The sequence below is a fragment of the Leptodactylus fuscus genome, chromosome 6 (assembly GCF_031893055.1).
Source record: "Leptodactylus fuscus isolate aLepFus1 chromosome 6, aLepFus1.hap2, whole genome shotgun sequence".
Classification (NCBI taxonomy): Eukaryota; Metazoa; Chordata; class Amphibia; order Anura; family Leptodactylidae; genus Leptodactylus; species Leptodactylus fuscus.
The window spans coordinates 64781350-64802108 of record NC_134270.1 but is presented as its reverse complement, the minus strand read 5'-3'; the positions used below and the strand labels follow the sequence as shown (position 1 = coordinate 64802108).

General features: G+C 43.1%; 1 protein-coding gene across 1 annotated transcript in view; it reads left to right on the top strand.

Annotated features, from left to right (window-relative positions):
* The window catches only part of PRDM10 (PR/SET domain 10), a 53039-nt gene extending 35482 nt beyond the window's left edge, over positions 1–17557 (top strand). The window contains exons 12-23 of the mRNA XM_075280114.1: positions 122–349; positions 769–1116; positions 1280–1435; positions 10297–10476; positions 10589–10699; positions 10794–10994; positions 11228–11359; positions 13204–13374; positions 14220–14360; positions 14729–14879; positions 16004–16104; positions 16186–17557. Of these exons, the coding sequence (XP_075136215.1) occupies positions 122–349; positions 769–1116; positions 1280–1435; positions 10297–10476; positions 10589–10699; positions 10794–10994; positions 11228–11359; positions 13204–13374; positions 14220–14360; positions 14729–14879; positions 16004–16104; positions 16186–16371 (2106 nt within the window). The 3' untranslated portion in view covers positions 16372–17557. The remainder of the gene's footprint in view (positions 1–121; positions 350–768; positions 1117–1279; positions 1436–10296; positions 10477–10588; positions 10700–10793; positions 10995–11227; positions 11360–13203; positions 13375–14219; positions 14361–14728; positions 14880–16003; positions 16105–16185) is intronic.
* Positions 17558–20759: the final 3202 nt, after the last annotated feature.

Here is a 20759-nt window from a genome sequence, read left to right as displayed (position 1 = left end):
ATCAGTCATCAGATATGTCTCCTCTGTCACATTAAGATGGTCCCCTATGGCCCTTGGACAAAGAATACTTTAATTTAGTTGTATTATTCTCATAGAAACTTGTTGTTTTCCTGTCTTTCAGGACCTTCTACACTTCCAGAATAAACGGACGCAGTTTGAAGACAGTAGTCCCTCTATAATCAATGGTCTTGACCAGTCTGGATTGTCTTTGGGCCCAACAACACAAAGTACTGTGGATCCTCAGGCAGACAATCAACTTTTACAGCCTGATCCAACTGTGCAGCCCATAGAAGCCGCATCCCCAAGTACCTTGACAGCAGAAGACATGCGAAGAGCCAAACGTATCCGGGTAAGAAATATTCTTTGATGGATTTTGTTTTTTGAAGTCTAAATTGATCCCAAATTGTAATATATTTTTAGGGTTTGGCCCTCTGTTGTCCTGGTATAGACTTTCAAATCCAAGCCATAGAGTTACATGATAAAATTCTAAATGCCAGCAGCCAGCATTCGGCAGACCTTACTATACAGTTGTAACCTGTCTTTCTCTCTCCACATGCTGACCTGTCAGCTGGAGCTGCAGGTAGGTTGGAACTTGCTCACCTGCTGTGTGGAGTGGTGGAAATGGGCAAAATCATGAACACATTTCTTCATTTTATTTTGCCATAGAAGGTTTCCATGCTGCTTATGTGTCCGACTGTTCACTCTTCCCTTGACCAATGATCCTTCTTATTTTTCAGAAATGGATTATTTTTTTTGTTTTTTTTTCAGAATGCCGCCCTCCAGCATCTTTTCATTCGAAAGACATACAGGCCTTTTAAATGCCTGCAATGTGGAAAGGCCTTCAGGGAAAAGGAGAAACTTGACCAGCACTTGCGCTTCCATGGCCGGGATGGCAATTGTCCACTTACATGTGACATCTGCAACAAGGGCTTCATCAGCTCCAGTTCCCTGGAAAACCACATGAAGTTCCATCTGGACCAGAAGACTTACTCCTGTATCTTCTGCACAGACTCTTTCGACCGCTTGGATCTATTGAAAGATCATGTTGCTGTGCACATAGTGGATGGCTGTTTCAGTTGCCCAACCTGCAAAAAACGCTTCTCTGATTTCATTCAGGTCAGAGATGTGATTTGCTTTCATTTCCAGTTTTCTTTTCATTTGTTAACTATTTTGCACTAATAAAATATATTATCGTAGAAGATTCGGAACATAACAAAAATGCTAATCCAGAAGGTGTTTTACATCAGACACTAATGATTACCCCTTTATGCATTACCAGGTGAAGAAACATGTGCGAAGCTTCCACTCTGAAAAAATTTACCAGTGTACAGAATGTGATAAGGCCTTCTGCAGGCCAGACAAGCTGCGTCTACACATGCTCAGACACTCCGATCGCAAAGACTTTCTCTGTTCTACATGTGGCAAACAGTTTAAGGTAAGTGTTAGTATATCATCTACCCATGTCAAGGATATGATTTCCGTCAATGTACTTTATTCTCTTTGAACATACTCTTTAAAATATTATATTAGCAAATTACTAAAGTAGCAACTGTTATGTTTAAAGTCTGTCACCAGAAACCAGCATATCAACTCAGCCCTGCATATACATAAGTTAGGGTCACCTGAATCAAACAGTGTTTTGCCTTTTGATGATCTCCATTTATGAAATATCACAATTTTTTGTCAGTATGCAAATTAGATTTTTAGAGCAACCAGACTAATGTTGTTGCTTTAAAGAGGTAAGTGGCAAAACCCTACTTACTCCAAAGAGTTTATTTGCATATTGACAAAATTGGCGATATCTTGACAACGGAAGCACCAATTCACAAGGTGAAAACTTTTTGATTCTGGTGACCCTAACTTATCTATATGCAGGGCTAGGTTGATATCCTGGGTTTTTATGACAGACTCCCTTTAATGTTAGAAAACCTCCACTGGAAACACAACTTTACATAACAAAACCTTGGGTGGTCCCACACACATCCAGCGCACCACTGGCAGTAACTGGCTTGATCTACCTGGTGAACGTAGATGCTGGAAACACTGCAGACATGTAAATGAAGAGCAAATCCAGCGTTTCTGGGATTCTCATAAAACAGATTTTTTATTACATTCTTTAAAACTGCATGTGCATTCCCATTCTTCTCTTATGTATATTTACTAATTCCAGCAGATTGCGGGCTCTTTTTCAAGGGACCAAAGGTAATTGGGAAGTTATCCCAATAGCTATTTAATGGGCTCCATGGGCTATTCCCTCATTACTCTATCATTAAATAAGCAGGTAAAAGACCTGGAGTTGATTCCAGGTGTGGCATTTGCATTTGGAAGTTGTGAACCCACAACATGTGGTCAAAGGAATGCTCAATACAAGCGAAACAGGCCATCATTAGACTAAAAAAAAAAAGAAAAAAAAGAAGAAATCCATCAGAGAGATAGCGGAAATGTTAGGAGAGGCCAAATCAACAGTTTATGGTAGGTTCCTAGGCTGTAAAAGAGTCCCACGTGTCCACAGTAAAAGAAAGAAATTCCCGTCAGCCTACCATAGAAGTCAGCAATTTCATTCAGGTTTCTCCTCCATGCTTTGTCTGCCTCATGTTGTCCATGCTTTCCTTAGCTCGTGGGGGGATGTAACAAGGCACATGTACACAGGAAATTCCAGCCGAGTAGGTATATTCCGAGCTTAAATAATAGACACAAAGAAAATAGTTTGCAGGTTCTTCCATTCGATATAGTTACCAATTCATAGGGCTAGGTTGCTTGAGTAGAGGATTCATGAAGATACAGACAAAAAGAGTGAAAAAGGAAAGATAAAGGTCACTCTCAGCATGGAACTCTGCATCGAGGCTGCCATTCATGCGGCGCCATCTTGGATAAAAAGAAAGGGGGCAATGGTGAGCTTGGGAACTTTAAAAGGCCTGAACATCCATGGAAGACAACAGCGGTGGAACATCACAGAACCCTTTCCAAGATGAAGAAAAAAAACCTTCACATCCACCCAGGTAAAGGACACTCTTCAGAAAGTAAGTTGCAGTATCCATCTGATTGGAAGAAGAAAGTATAGAGAAGTCTTGGATCGACTCATGATCTAAAGTAAACCACATCCTCTATAAAACATGGTGGAGGCAGTGTGATGGCATGGGCATGGCACTGGATCACTAGTGTTTATTGATTGTGTGACAGAAGCAGCCAGATAGCTGAAGTGTACACAGATGTACAGGGATAGACTTTCTACTCAAATTCAGCCAAATGCAGCAAGGGCGATTGGACAGCGCTTCACAGTACAGATGGACAATGAGCCAAACTGTGAAAACAACCCAGGAGGCAAAGAAAGTGGAATATACTACGATAGCCGAGTCAACCACCAGATCACAATGTATCACTTGTTTATGATAAAACTTTTTCCAGGCAAAATTTTTTTAAAAAAAGGTATTTTAGTGCTGTTAATGGGTTAATAAGTGTACCAAAATACCATTAGTAGTATTGTTTTGAGTGATTTGGGGGTTTCTCTGGAAGCTCCTTGCACACAGCCATATTAGAGTGCTATATATATATATATATACTAGAGGGAGGACCCGGCTTCGCACGGGTATATTACATTTTATGTTTGTGTAGTGGCCCCATAAGAAATGTCCAATTTTGCACTGGTGTATTTTATATGTGGTTTGTGTGTATGTCCATAAGCGTCATGTGATTGTGTGTATCTCATTTTGGATATCAGTGAAAAACCTATGATCAGTTGTTATGGATACCTGGAGTAAAGCTGTATCTAATCCTTCCCCGTGTAGTACTGTGTTTAGACTCAAGTGTCTAATCCTTGTTGGTGTGGTACTGTTTGCAGATGCACATATCTAATCCTCCGGCGTGTGGTACTGTGTGCAGATGTGTGTATCTAATCCTCCCCTGTGTGGCATTGTGTGAAGAGGCACGTATCTAATCCTCCGGTAAGTGAAACTGTGTGCAGACGTGCATATCTAATCTTACGGCATGTGGTACTATGTGCTGATGCGCGTATCTAATCTTCTGGCGTTGTGGTACCGTGTGCAGACAGGTGTATCTAATCCTCTGGCGTGAGGTACTTTGTGCAGATGCGCGTATCTAATCCTCCCCAGTGTGGTACTGTGTGCTGAGACGCGTATCTAATTATCTGGCATGTGGTACTGTGTGCAGAGGCATGTATCTAATCCTCCAAAGTGTGGTACTGTGTGAAGAGGCGCGTATCTAATCCTACGGCGTGTGGAACTGTGTGTAGACACGCGTATCTAATCCTACAGCATGTGGTACTGTATGCAGACACATGTATCTAATCCTATAGTGTGTACAACTGTGTGCAGACGTGCTTATCTAATCCTCTGGTGTGTTGAACTGTGTGCAGATGTGCGTATCTAATCCTCCCTTGTGTGGTATTGTGTGAAAAGGCGCGTATCTAACCCTACGGCGTGTGTAACTGTGTGTAGACGCGTGTATCTAATCCTACGGCATGTAGTACTGTGTGCAGATGCGCGTATCTAATCCTCTGGCGTGTGGTACTGAGTGCTGAGACGCGTATCTAATTCTCTGGCTTGTGGTACTGTGTGCAGAGGCATATATCTAATCCTCCAAAGTGTGGTACTGTGTGCAGACACACGTATCTAATCCTCCCCTGTGTGGTATTGTGTGAAGAGGCACATATCTAATCCTGAGGCATGTGGTACTTTGTGCAGACGCGCGTATCTAATCCTCCCCGTGTTGTACTGTGTGCTTAGACACGTATCTAATTCTCTGGCTTGTGGTACTGTGTGCAGACACACGTATCTAATCCTCACCTGTGTGGTATTGTGTTAAGAGGCACGTATCTAATCCTGCGGCATGTGGAACTGTGTGTAGACGCACGTATCTAATCCTACGGCATGTGTTACTGTGTGCAGACGCGTATATCTAATCCTCTGGCGTGGGGTACTGTGTGCAGATGCACGTATCTAATCCTCCCTGTGTGGTACTGTGTGCTGAGACGCGTATCTAATTCTCTGGCTTGTGGTACTGTGTGCAGAGGCATGTATCTAATCCTCCAAAGTGTGGTACTGTATTCAGGCACACGTATCTAATCCTCCCCTGTGTGGTATTGTGTGAAGAGGCGTGTATCTAATCCTATTGCATGTGGAACTGTGTGTAGATGCGCGTATCTAATCCTACGGCATGTGGTACTGTGTGCAGACGCGCATATCTAATCCTATGGCGTGTGGTACTGTGTGCAGATGTGTGTATCTAATCCTCTGGCATGTGGTACTGTGTGCAGATGTGCGTATCTAATCCTCTCCTGTGTGGTACTGTGTGCAGATGCGCGTATCTAATCCTCTGGCATGTGGTACTATGTGCAGATGAGCGTATCTAATCCTCCCCCGTGTGGTACTGTGTGCTGAGACGCACATCTAATTCTCTGACTTGTGGTACTGTGTACAGAGGCATGTATCTAATCCTCCAAAGTGTGGTACTGTGTGCAGACACACGTATCTAATCCTCCCCTGTGTGGTATTGTGTGAAGAGGCGCGTATCTAATCCTACGGCGTGGGGAACTGTGTGTAGACACACATATCTAATCCTGCGGCATGTGGTACTGTGTGCAGATGTGCATATCTTATGCTCTGGTGTGTGGAACTGTGTGTAGACACGTGTATCTAATCCTATGGCGTGTACAACTGTCTGCAGACGCGCGTATCTAATCCTCTGGAGTGTGAAACTGTGTGTAGACGCGCGTATCTAATCCGACGACATGTGGTATTGTGTGCAGACGTGCAAATCTTATGCTCTGGTGCGTGGAACTGTGTGCAGATGCGTGTATCCAATCCTTTGGCATATGGTACTGTGTGCAGACGCATGTATCCAATCCCCCGGGGTGTGGTACTTTGTGCAGACGCGTGTATCTAATCCTTCGGCATGTGGAACTGTGTGCAGACGCACGTATCAAATCCTTCAGTGTGTGGAACTGTGTGCAGAAGTGCGTATTTAATCCTCTGGTTTGTGGGACTGTGTGCAGACGCGTGTATCTAATCTTCTGGAGTGTGATACTGTTTGCTGATCTGTGTATCTAATCCTCTGATGCGTGTATCTCAGCTTGGATATCAGTGTTGTATTGTGCATGTGGAGTGACCATGTGTATTGCAGTTGGAATATGAGTGAAAGTCTTGCAGGTTTGTATTGGCTAAGGGGGGGGGGCACTGTGTTTGAAATGCTGTATCTCAGCAACGGTACGTCCGAGTGAGTTGGAGTCTCGTCTTAAACCTTCCCGGATACCTGAAGTATCTCTGTACCAAATTTGGTGAAGATCGGTCCAGTCGTTTGGTTCGCATTAGAGCGCAGACAGACAGACAGACAGAAATTCATTTTTATAATATAGGGAGATATATATATATATATATATATATATATATATATATATATATATATATATATATATATATATATATATATATATATAAGCTGCTACCCGCGACTTCGTCTGCGGTGATTGTAGAAGTGTGTAAATCGAGTCGCGGGTGAAATTTTACAATTGGGTTTACGCGGCATTAACGCCGCGTACACGCGACCGTAAATGTGCACCGTAAATAGCGCAGCGCAAACGCTCCCGTAACGTGGCGCTCGGCATAAAAATAAGCACCAAATGAGCGCTGCGTTACGCCGTGTGAATGGACTCTTACACGTGTATTTGTAGACGTGTATTTTCAGCAAATACATGGGCGTTTAGTGGGTGTGAAGGAGAGCATGGGGTGCGCTGAATAATGCAATGCATTGCAATAGTAATGTATTGTAATGCATTGCCTAATAGTGTGAGTGTATGCAGGTGTAATGTTTAGTTCAGTTAGTAGAGTGGGGGATTTCGGCGGCGGGGATAGGTAATGTGTGTGTTTCACAGTATTGTTTTTATTTTTTTTAATTATTTTTATTTTAATGCTAATGAGGTTTGCAGGCTGCATCCAGCAGCTTGCAAAACAATACCGTTGTACACCAGGAGGGGGTGTCCTGAACAATGCAATGCATTGCAATCGTAATGTATTGCATAATTGTGCCAGTGCTATTGCAGGCTACGTAGCATAGCCTGCAGCAACATGGACACACTGAGCTGTGTGGGAGGCGTGGGAGAGCTAGTGGCTGCTATAGGAACCTTCGCGGCGGCAGCCTAGGCCAGTGTAGGCAGCGGAGATGAGCAGGAGGTGCCTCCGCGCAGCGAGGGACAGACGGGAGCCGCAGGACAGGTAAGAGAAGGCGGCGGAGGACGCAAAGTTGGCAGGAACTGGAGACATGACGGGGTAGCGCAGTATATGCGCGATTGTGTAAGGGAAGGGCTATGGCAGGCATACGGCTACTGGCCACCTGGCAGACGGAAAGTGCCGGCATGCGCCGTAGTACAAGGGGGTATGGCGGCCGAGAGCAGAGGCAGTTTGAGCGGTGGTGTGAAAGGAAGTGTTGGCTATGGCGGCCGGTTGCCATAGGAACATCAGTGGCATGGGCCGTAGCAAGGGGGGTGAAGTGAGGTGCAAGTGACTGTGAGGTGTGTTTGCGGAGGAGAAGTGGAAGGATAGGGCACTGAGGGAGAGGGGTAAGGTTATCATGGAGCGTAAGGTGTTGGCACAGCGGAGTAGAGAGGGCAGAGGTCCTGGCAGTGTTAGAGTGGTATGTGAACTTACCAGTGTCGGGCTGGTGGATGGATCGTGCAGAGGAAACAGCAGGGAGGTGATAGCGACGTCGGGTACTGTTGCGGGCTGGAGGCAGGATTTCGTGTGCTGCGGCCTAAGGTGGAGGCGCAAAATGGTGGCGTGCTAGTAACACGTTGTTTATGTGTGCAAACTGCGCATGCTCCTGTGAAGCTAGTGGAATAGTGTGGTGGGCAGTGCCGCGGATCCTCCCAGTGGTGGGGGTCGGCAAAGATGGCTTGTCGGGAGAGTGAAAGAGGTAGGCTCCTGCAGGATGGTGAAGGTGAGGGTGAAAGTGGTAAAGTATATGTGAATGTGAGTGTGTGGGGTTAGGGGCTAGGCTGTAGGGGGTAATGTGAAGTTTAGGGGCTTGCTATGGTCCAAAGTGTGTGAGATTGCAGAGATGGTGATGTGAGTTTGTTTTTTGTGGGGTTCGTGTGGAAAATGTGTGTGGGTTATTGTGTTGAAAAATAGCCTATTGCGCAATCAGGTGTATTAACTATGTTTGTGGAAAATTTCAGCCAAATCGGTGGAGCGGGTTTTGCGTGATTGACCGCCAAACGTCCGAACATCCAAAGTCACAAACCCACAAACTCACAAACATTTCACATTTATAATATTAATAGGATATACATATAGTTACATAGTAGATGAGGTTGGATAAAGACATTAGTCCATCGAGTCCAACCTATAACCCTATAACCCCTACAGTGTTGATCCAGGGGAAAGCAAAAAACCCCATGAGGCTCATGCCAATTGCCCCATTTCAGGGGAAAAAATTCCTTCCCAACTCCAAATCTGGCAGTCAGTATGGAAACCCTGGATCAACGTGTCCTTAAAATCTAGAGACCATAACCTGTTATATTTTTCTCTTCAAGAAAGGCATCCAGACCCTCTTTGAACTTGTTTAATGAATCCGCCATCACCACTTCCTGGGGCAGAGAGCTCCATAGCCTCGCTGTTCTAATTGTGAAGAATCCCCTTCTATCTTTCTGGTGAAACCTTCTCTCCTCCAGACGTAGAGGATGGATGTCTCCTTGTCACTGTCACTGGCCTAGGAGTAAAAATATCCTTAGAAAGTTCTTTGTATTGTCCCTTCATGTATTTGTACATTGTTATTAGATCTCCCCGTAGACGTCTTTTCTCTAAGCTGAATAACCCCAAGTTTGTTAATCCATCGTACTCCAGTCCACCCATTCCCCTAATCATTTTGGTTGCCCGTCTTTGCACTTTTTCAAGTTCACTTGTCTTTCTTGTATATCGGGACCCAAAATTGCGCACAATATTCTAAGTGTAGCCGTACCAGTGATTTGTATAGAGGCATAACTATACTATACAAATCACTGTAAAGAAAGGCCAAATAAAGAACAAACTAAAATAAAGAGAATACACAGACCAAGTGGCCAATATACCACAGTATGTTTTTGCCCAACTTCTTCTATGGTTCTCATTCTACACAACCATTGCTCAGTGTAAATAGAAAACACAACAAATCTCAACAGACAGAACAGAAAAATGCATAAATAAAAAAATTACTTAATTGGAAAGAGTCCACTCTGGCCTCCACTGAAGTGAAGAGATTAGAAACTTTTATCTGTCCTTCCAGCTAGGCATGCAATATTCCTCCGAGTGTTGGTGCCTGAGGGTTGAATGTTATACCCCATCTCTTTTGAATAAACGTTTGCTTTCCATCTAGCCATTGCCTGCCTCTCCTACTTGAGTAGACCCCAACTGGACCCAATATCAGTCTTGTGACATCTCTATTATATTAGAGGGCTCCCTCCCCCTTGGACATCCATAGGTGGGGGAAGTGGTCCTGAAGATTTCGGATCTGCGGTACTGATTGCGTATTTACTTGTCTATTACCAGTTGGAATAGCAAACATTTGTTACTAGCTGTTGTTCTGTAAATTGAGTCTCTTTGGGATTACATGAAGAGACAGAAGGATTTGATCAAGCCTTCATCCACAGAAGATCTGCCTATTGCCTTCCAAAATGTTTAGAACAGCCTGCCTTCAGAGTTCCTTCAAATACGGATTTAATTTAGATTTTTCTTTTGTTCTATCACTTTGCATTTTGATACTCGACAAAGATTAGCTATTAACCCTTCTATTTCTTACTTTGCAGCGTAACTGTTTATTTTTGTGTTGGTTCCATTGTATAGGTGTGTTTTCCCAGTTTTCATTTTACCTTTGCTGTTTTATTTTGTAAAGCAAATGGCCTCTGGTCCCGATGCCCCCATTGGGATGTTAACTAATTATGTCCTGAAGTGCACAACCAGACCAAAGGCTGTTAGCTACAGGGAGAGACAGAAATCTACCCATAAAAAGGAATAACTGGAGAAAGCAGGCCCATGAATATACAGCAAATTGGCACACTGCCGTATATACATGTGGACTGGTTGGGAAGGGGTTAAAAAAAATTGATTGCAGTCTGGCCTATACATGTAACCGACTGCCATTCAACTAAGTAATATTACTAGCATATAGGCTGCTGCAGTGGCTTTGTTCTATCATGGACACTTAACTAATCTTATGAAAAAAGCTACCATCTTTACTTAGTCTATCACTCCTACCTGCACACTGGATATGGTCATGTATTTAGAGCTAATATAAGATTTCTGGCTATTTCAGAGAAAGGACAAGCTGAGAGAACACATGCAACGCATGCACAATCCCGAGAGAGAAGCCAAGAAGGCAGATCGTACAGGTCGCACCAAGGCATTCAAGCCACGTATCGCTTCCACAGACTACGAAAGCTTCATGTTCAAGTGTCGCGTGTGTATGATGGGCTTCCGGAGAAGGGGCATGCTGGTAGGAAAGATGTGTTGTAATACACTACTGGTCACTATGTATTCTGTATTACTATTTCACTACTTAATACATATCCTGTGTTGTGTGTTTGTTTTTATTCTCTTAATATTAGGTCAATCATTTGTCAAAGAGGCATCCAGAAATGAAGATTGAAGAAGTTCCTGAGCTCACATTGCCTATCATCAAACCCAACCGTGACTATTATTGTCAGTACTGTGAAAAGGTGAGTCTGTGTCTGCTTGCCTCCCAAGAAATTAAATTGTATAGCACCCATGTGACAGTAGAATTTTCTGACTGGGCTATTTTATTATTGGAAGGTTTACAAAAGTGCCAGCAAGAGAAAAGCACATATTCTGAAGAACCACCCAGGGGCAGAACTGCCTCCTAGTATCAGAAAGCTCCGTCCTGCGGGGCCTGGAGAGCCTGATCCCATGTTAAGTACTCATACCCAACTTACTGGGACAATAGCAACACCTCCGGTTTGCTGTCCACATTGTGCCAAGCAATACAGCAGTAAGGTGAGTGAGAGATGGTTTCTTAAATGATCATGTTAATCTATTAAAACGAGGCTACACAGCAACATATATTATTAAAAAGGGGTGTAAAAAAAGTTGCAGATGATCTTTAAACCACTATGTTATGTGGCCATAAGCGTATACATCTATTCGGTGCATATTACTCGATGAACTAGATGCACTCATTTCATGTTCCATAATCTTTGCACAAATATGTTACCATTTGTTTATTTTAGACCAAGATGGTTCAACATATACGTAAGAAACATCCAGAGTTTGCACTGTTGCCTATTAGCACACAGACCACCATGATCAGTGCAGCACCTACAGTGCTGACAGCAGATGGTACAAGTGGAGAGACTGTGGTGGTAAGTAGATGCCAATACACAGTACATTTTGAGGCGGCAGTGATAGAGTCATATGACTGTCAGGAACGTCCTTCTGACGGTGAAGAGCTACGGTACTGGCACCGCTCTTCACCTGGGGCACAGATCGTGAATTCAGCGCACTGTCGGCTTTCTAGCAGTGTATAAAACCACATGTGCCCCAAGTGATGAAAGGTCCTCTTTAACTAACTAAGCTTCTCAATCAGAGGGGCGGTATAATCACTTCTATACCAGGCCAGTTTTGGTTCAGGGCCAGACATATTTTCAGGATTGTTTGTATGTTTTTTATGTCTTTTTTTTTTTTTTGCATGTGTTTATATTTTTCTGGATACAAAAAAAATTAATAAAACAAATGAACATGTTTTTTACAATGTGTCCCTATAAGGTCACAATAGACCTTCGGGGACATCTGATCACTTTTTTTTTCTTTTCCCTGCAACTGCGGCTAGTACAATTAGCCCAGTTGCAGGAGGAATACAGCCTCCTGCCCATTACTATAGAGCTGATCTGGGTCAGCAGCTCTAACAGATTATGATCTCAGCAGATCACGTGACTGCCAGGGTCAGATGGGAGCTGTATCATGGTGGCGCCCATAGATGTGTATACAGCACTCTTTGAGTCTGTAGTCACAGTTGACTCCATGTTTCAGCAGATGCACGATTTTGTGCAGCTGCTGAAAACTGCAAGGACATACTGGTATGTCCTTGCAGAACAAGAGAGGGACCGCCCTGACGTAAATAGTCTATGGTCAGTTCGGAAGAGGTTAAGGATCGGGCAAAAGTGGATGACGATGATGACACTGATATTTTCTGTCAACAACTTTATGTTCATGGTGTTTTCATGACTGATTTTGGGCAAGAAATATCGGATGTGTAGGACCGTTATAGGTGAAGTTTACACTGGTGCTGCTCTTTTAGTTGTTAAAGGAACAGTGTCACAGGAAATGACCTATTGTTTAAATTACATTTGTAAACTAAACATATTTTTTAACTTTTGATGGTGATATTTTTTATGCTATTATCCATATAAAAAAAAAACAAAACAAAAACAAATATAACAACAATCTTAAAGATCTTGCAATTCCAATTCTTGCCACTACACCTAAAGTAGTTTGTGATGTCTCCTGGAGATGGACCATGGGCCAAAGACTCAATGGTCTGGAGCAGACACTATTGATGAATTTTCCAGGTATGCTATATGACCTTTGCAGAGAGTAGATAAGCTGTGAAATCATTGATTGTGACTTGATTGATTTTGTGTCTTTCCTACATATACAATGTATGCACACTGATGATCACAGCTATCATGTATATTATATTATCATAAGTCAGGTGGCCACTACACAAAACAGGAAGCATAATATTTGACTTATTGACCGGGTCAGAATTGCAGGAGTTTTAGGAAGTTTTTAAAATATAGAAACATGGAAAATTTTTAAAAGACCTCCCCAAAATGTCTTTAAAAATATATTTTACATAAAGCTTGATTAAAAAAAATAGATCACTTACTGGTAACATTTTCTTTAAAATAAAAACAGATGGGTCCCTTTTTTTTGGAATGGAATATATTTTTGTATAAACATTGAAATCAAATATGACGAGTACAAATGGATTCTTCTGAATTTTATATTAAAAGTTAAACCTTTTTTTTAAACATTGTTCTAATCTTCCAATGGATCAGAAGAATTGAAAGGTCAATGGCAGTTTGAATGTAGCCTTAAGCATATAATACAGTGACAAATGCTGAATTCTCTTCCTTACAATGGTGTGGTGCCTTTTAACATAAACCTGCACTCTAACACCTGAAATGCTTATCTTTCTCTTCAGACAACTGATCTTCTGACGCAAGCGATGACTGAGCTATCTCAGACTCTGACTACAGAATATCGCACAGCCCAGGGGGACTATCAGCGCATACAGTATATCCCAGTGTCACAAGCAACAGCTGGCATGCAGCAACCGCAACACATACAGCTACAAGTGGTCCAAGTTTCCCAGGTAAAGTCAGTGTACCAGTCACCTACCCCATACCTAGCATTATAAAATATGAGGCATGTTTACAATGCAAATCTGTTCTAATTCTAGTGCTCATTATACCAAAAACCTGACTGGTGGACATGTTATGCAACAGATTTGTTATGTGTTTTACATCCTTTTTGTATATGTTTCAAAAGGGGTTATGGCTAAGTGGAGCTCGAAAATGTTTCAAGTGACGAGCACAATAATAAAGGGGCTCTATCATTGGGAAAAGTCATTTTTAACTAAACATATACGGTACTTGCATAGCTTTTAGAAAGGCTATTCCACACGTACCTTTTGTAGGTTAATCCCCACAGTAGTTTTTGAATGAGCCGGTTTTTATTCATATGCCAATTAGCCTCCAGTGAGCACAGGAAGTCTCAGTGAGCACTCTCTCTCCTGTGTGTACAGCACAGGTTGCTGCTGCTGATGATGACTCATCTCTCTGCTCTCACACACAGACTTCCTGTGCTCGATGGAGGCTAATTAGCATATGCATAAAAACGGGCTCATTCAAAAGCTACTGAGGCAATTTACATACAAAAGGTATGTGTGGAATAGCCTTTCCAAAGGCTCTGCAAGTATGTACTTAGTTAAAAATGACCTTTCCCATTGATAGAGCCTCTTTAAGTAAATCAAGAGGTTGCTTAAATTAAAGCGAAATTGCAAACATGTCTATCAAGATGCACCAAATCTATCACACAGCATGCACCACGATAGTTTTGGAAAAAATAATTTCTCTTCCGTTTTTAGGTGTATGCTATCTTTAATTACGACAGTACCAATAAATCTACCCAATTTAATTTTCTTTTTCCCTTGCTAAGGCTCCATCACCCCACCAGACCCAGCATTCCACTGTAGACATGGGGCAGCTGCATGAATCCCAAGGATACAGTCAGCATGCCATCCAGGTCCAACACATCCAGGTGGCTGAGCCTCCCCCAGGCGCTCAGGCCCCTTCTCAGGTGACTTTTCAATTACTCTTCATATTTCTAGAACTTTTAGGGTGCATGCACACTGAGTAACGCCGGGCGTGTATGAGAGCCGTACACGCCGGCATTACAGCAGACTGCCGAACACTTCCCATTCACTTCAATGGGAGCGCTCGTAACAGCGGTGTTTACGAGCGCTCCCATTGAAGTGAATGGGAAGTGTTCGGCAGCCCTGCTGTAACGCCGGCGTGTACGGCTCTCATACACGCCCGGCGTTACGTAGTGTGCATGCACCCTTAGAGTTGTGATCCTTTCCTGCTTTTCTGGGTGATGCATTATTTAGGGAAGTGATGGAAGTTTCATTTTCTGTATGTCCTATGTTCCTGGTTTTGTATTCTCAGGTAGGGGCACAGACTCTCAGTCCATCATCGCAAGAAACAGAGCAAGATGTGAGCCCTTCACAAATGCAGACCCCGACCTCCCAGGCTCAGACCAACTCCACAGTGCAACATGCATACCTGCCAAGTGGATGGAACTCTTTTCGTGGCTACCGTAAGTTTTTGAGAGATGGATATTCTTAATGGGGTTATGTTGGGATAGACAATGTTTTTTTTTTCTTGGTGTATTCACTGCACTGTATTAACTTGCTTATTGAATAAAAGATGGTTCCCCGAGCTTCTGATTAGCTTTGCAGGCTTCTGCAGGGGAATTAGAAGTTCCACTCCTCAGCCTACCCCACTGATGCTCTGACTCTTTGTAATATGACTGAAACTCTGCTTTACGGACCTGCAGGTGCAGTGGAGTTTGACCTGGTTCCCTGAGCGGAATACCGAACGCATTGACAAGCGGTGAGCACTGAAAGCACACAGATCCCATAGACTATAATGGGGTCTTTGTGTTTTCCGTGTGGTGTCCGCACGAATCATGCTGAGAGGAAAGTAGTTCATTAAGTACTTTTCTGTCCGCATGTTCCATGTGGACGTTGCGCAGAAAACACACAGAACCTATTATAGTCTATGGGGTCTGTGTGCTTTCAGTGCTCACCACTTGTTAATGCGTTCGGTATTCCGTTCGAGGGTCCCCATGTGGACTTCCTGAACGGAATAGCGATCGCTGATGTGAACCGGGCCTTAGTGACGTCACTAAATGCTGGATTGGCATCAGGAGGGGCTGAAGAATGAGACTCTCCTCCCCGCTGCGGTCTGTAAAGCTAATCATCATACAATAAGAAAGTTTAGGCAGTGCAGTGAACATCTTGTCAAAAAAAATTCTATTCCAACTTAAACCCCTTCAAGAAGCATCAATCTTTTAGGTTACTGATAGTGGCCAGATGGAAAATGTATAACTAACACTCTGTAGGTGAACGTATTTCAGGGTCTGTAGCAGCTGGTTCATTTGGGAGATCTTTGGATTGGAGATGACAATTATTGTGTTTTAACTATAATGTAGCCCACATGCCAATTGATACCATAAGTGCTTGTTTCTTTCTACTGGTACAGGAGAAAAATGTAATATTTCAGCGAAAACCAGTTGTTACCATTATGCAAAGAATATAAAATGTGGCCAGTTATAGGTTCTATTTAGATAACATGAGTGTCCTGCTAACAGTGGATTTATTAGATGGAGGTTCTGGTGAGTGGGGCTTCACTAGTTTGCTATTTTTTCTTATATATTAGCTTCTGAGATCCAGATGATGACGTTACCTCAGGGTCAGTATGTCATTACGGAAGCGGCTGTGGGAACCCCTGTAACACCAGTGAACAGTGGCCAAGTTAAGGTATGTTTAAGCTGAATGTTCCCCCTATTACCCCTGGTAGATACCATCCCTTTTATGATACACTGCCTCTTCCTCTTCTAGACACATTATGTCATCTCTGATGGGCAGACTGATCTGGAGATGAAGAAGGCTACTCTGACAGAGGAGGTGACCACCAACCAAGACCACATGGAACAAACGTCTGCCAACCCTTCTCAAACGACACAATACATAATCACCACCACCAACATGAATGGAAGTAGTGAAATGCATATTGGCAAGCCCTGACTTAAAGACGTTCATGGACCACTATAGCGTTGTCTATACTACATTTATTTAGATGGCTCCGAGAGTATGCTAGGACACAAAATTTCAGTCATATGACCTATGGCAATATATTGTGTTATCTCTTGCTGCTTTGAAGAAGTCTTAGCTATGACATTTTGCAGCACTGAGTGGCACGCTGAAGGTTGTCACTTAAAACTCATCGTAAACTTCAGGGGTTTCCAGACAATGACCCGCTTGTTGTCTGGTTGTCCAGCATAGCATCACTTTGCCTCTTTTCATTCCATGTAATCCAGTCATAGCTGTATAAAAGAAAAAACTGAATTTTCAACAGTAATGAAACATAAGAGAGTCCATATGGTTGTGCAGACGTCTGTGTCAGGTACAGGCATGAACTGAATGAAAACTGTTTTTTAAAGATGTTTCAGCCATATTGTTTCCAACCGTCGTTCTATGGCTGTTCCTTGGGATAAACTGGAATCGGTTGTATAGTGTTTGAAGAATGTTTTTTTTTTTTTCTTCTGCGCCTTTTATTTTTTCACTTAGAAAACTGCAGGACGCTGAGAGCTCTGTTTTACTGACTCGTATTAGGTTCATTTTGAGACATATGTGTCTCAGGCTTCATTTATATAAGGTATTTCTGAAATGCCACGTTTCCTCCTGTGTGTATTGTACAATAGTAGTGACCAAGTCTTTACAGGGAAGCAGCAGTCACTGTGCACACGTTATTGAGAACACGCAGCACTTCTTATGTGGTGCTTTCTTAAAATCTCTGTACGTTGACTGGCATGCCTAAATACTACTTATGTAATAGAAGCCTCCAGCCCCGTTTATGCGTGCTCAACTGAGCTACACTGTGGTTATTTAGCCTTCTTCCTGACAACGTCCGAACATAATGTAACTTCTGTAAAATAATTTTATAGTCCCAGAATGGCTGTGACCTCTATCCCCAAAGTGCAAGATACTGTGAAGATTCTGACCTCACTGCAGGTCTATCCACAATTAAAGGGACACGAGAGAGGAGGGGCGATATAGGAAAATGTCTGCCTGCTCGGAGCGTGTTACTGTTCTCCGTTTCTAAAACAGGAATGTATTTTAACAGTTGTAACTTGAAATGTTTGAAAACATATTCCTCTATTCCACGTGTTTTCAAGTATATTTATAAGTATTTATTTTTACCTGGGCCCCATCCTGCTGCATTAAACAAGTTCTTTTCCATCATGGATTAGTTCACTTTAGTCATTGTATTGCAGTTTGCTGTCTCTTTACGGGGGAAGAACACAGTGAGTATATGTTAATGCAGTGTTCCAATGATTCTTAAGGGCACCAGTATGTATGAACGGTGAGTGATCTGCACTGTTGTTTGGAAACTGAGGCCTGAACTCCCCTTACAGTTTACTGTTTCCACCCTGCTTTACACTGTCGCTCTTCTTGTTCATATTGCCATAATGATTCTTAGAGCTTATAGAGAGGTTTGTTTTTCAGGGACATGTTCTTCATGGACCAAATGTTCATATTGAATTTCAATGGGCATTTGCAGACATATACTTTTTTTTTTCAAACACTGTTGGTCTGTGAAAAAACACACAGATATGCTCTATTTCGGTTTGTTATGGGAACCAGACATCCCTGTTAAAAGTCTAGGGGTCCTTTGAAAATCACAGAGCGTGCACTGTGTATTTTTCATGAATCCTAGAAATTGTAAAGTATGGCAATATTGTTTAAAAATGGCTACAAAACTGATAAACCAAGGTGTCCAAATAAACCAGGACTGTGTGCCGCCTTGTGGAGAACATGTACAGCATACGTCCATGATGTTTCAATGAGTCCTTAGGGTCCATTCACATGAAAGAAAATGGTGAGGAATTTGGTGTGGAATTTCAGCGCTAAAAAAAAGCCTCCCATTGATTTCAATGGATTCCTCTTCTGCTAGCCTCGCGAATCCGCCTGAAGACACTCCTGACTAGGCCCTTTTTTCTAGCAGAAAAAGGAACACATTGAAGTCAATGGGAGGCTTTTTTTTAAGCTCTGAAATTCCACAACAAATTCCTCCATGCGAATGGACCCTTAGGCTGAGTTCACACAGAGTATTTTGGACCGGAATTTGACGCGGAGGCCGCCTCAGGTTCCGGTCTAAAATACGGGGTGACACTGCGATCCGGATTAGGTCCAAATGAAAGGGCCCAGTCAGGAGTGTCTTCAGGTGGATTCGCGAGGCGCAATCTGCCTGAAGAATGAGCATGTCCGTTCTTTTTTTCCAGGAGCCGGAACAAATGGCTCCCAGAAAAAAGAAATGAGATCAATGGGAGCCATCTTTTTGGTCAGGATTTTGAGTCGAATTCGGCCTCAAAATCCTGGCCAAAAGACTCAGTGTGAACTCAGCCTTCTGCGTTCACACGGAGTTATTTGGTCAGGAAACTGACTCAAATTCCTCCTCCTAAAAACGCCTCGCCTCACCACACAGTCCTATGGTGAGATGTTTTTAGGAGGAGGAATTTGAGTCAGTTTCCTGATCAAAAAACTCAGTGTGAACGCAGACTACAATTATCTCAAACAATGAGGAAACGTCTGCACATAGGGGCATGGAAACTAGTGAAGCAGCCTTCAAACTTCATACAGGAGATTCGCTTTTCTGCACAGAAGGGAAACATTAACATTTTTTCAGGTGTTTCTTTATTTGCTCTCGGATCCACTTTTATTTGACTGTGTGACTCTGTATAGAGACAAATATCCAAAGGTCTAAGCATTATGTCCTGAAGTGCAGCAGAGCTACGAACACTGTACTGGACATACAGATGAGTTGGAATATACCATTGCTCCAGCAACTAAATAAGCAGTGTTTGTATAGGTGTTTTATTTTGGAGATCATCAACAAGCAGGCTGGCGAAAGCCAGATCTCACTATGGGAGTCTGTCATTGAGATTTTTCTATTTTAACTAAGCCTATGCTCAAGTAGCTTTAGAAAGGCTATTGTAGGCATACCTTTTATTTTCAGATTGTTGCAGCCGTTTCCTCCAAAAATCTGGATTATTGTTATGCAAATTAGTATTCTCAGAGCAAAGGGGGCGTTCCCTCTGAAGTTTGAGTGCACATACATCATCAGCCAACACCTGCATCCCCTTCTTAAAGAGGACCTTTCACCGATTGGGGCACAGGCAGTTCCATATACTGCTGGATAGCTGACAGTTAGCCAGGGATGCCCTTCTGCCCAGCAGCGCCTATCGCGCTGAACTGTGTGAGCGGGGAGGAACTCCCCCCTCCCTCTGCGCACAGTGCTCGTCCATAGACGAGTATTATCAGGAGGGGAGGGGGCGTTCCTCCCCGCTCCACAGTACAGCGCGATAGGCGCTGCTGCGCAGAAGGGCGTCCCTGGCTAAGTGTCAGAAACGCCCTTCTGACTGTAAAGCGCTACGGTACTGGGACCGATAGCGCTTTACCCGGGGCACAGATCGGGAAAGCAAAGCACATGGAAAGTGCTTTGGACAAAGGACAATTGAGTGCAAAGGACAATTGAGCATACACGCAATGATAACTTCCGATTGGTTAGAGAGTCTGTCACCTCCCACAAGTCTATATAATTGCCTCTACTGTGTTACATAGCTCATTACAGTGATAAACAACTTGCCTTTTGTGGAGTGGAGAAAAACAACTGTTATATGCAAATGAAGCAGTTGGTGCATTGGAGTTGGCTCTTCAGCTTCATGGAGCTTTGCTTTTGCCACACAGACCCCTACCATTTGCTTTCCGTGCAAAAATCTCAAAGGTGTTTTTCTACAGATCTATAAGGGAGCGTTCACACTACTGTCAGTGTCCGACAGCTAGTGTCTGATGCTAATGTCCGCACGGAAATTAGCATCGGACACTAGCTGTGTTCGTTACATTTTGCGTTGATTTCAATGGACATTGGGTGCGTTCTTTTACTGTCCGTGGGTGTCCTTTACAGTCCCTCCTAAGCGGGCTTCAACCTGACTTCATTTGACTACATGTCCCATAGACTGCAATGCAACTTTATTGCAGTTTATGAGACTTTGCTACATAGCTATTGAGGCTGGTCCAGGGGAAACAGGGGGGGGGGGGGGGGATTCAAAGCATCAATCAGATACAACAAGTGATGTCAGAGCTCAGAATCACCCCTTGTCTTTTCCTGCCTAAGACTATAATGGGGTCCGTGTGCTCGCCGCGTGGTGCCTGCACGGACCTTGCGGACAGAAAAGTACTTTGTGATCTACTTTCATGTCTACATGATTCATGCGGGCAGCATACAGACCCCATCATAGTCTAGAAATAGGGATGTGTGTGCTTTCACTTTGCACCGCTTGCCAGTGTGATGGGTAGTCCGTTCAGAGTATTAAGGCTATTGCGACGTGTTAGGGAGAAAAAAAAAAGTTTTT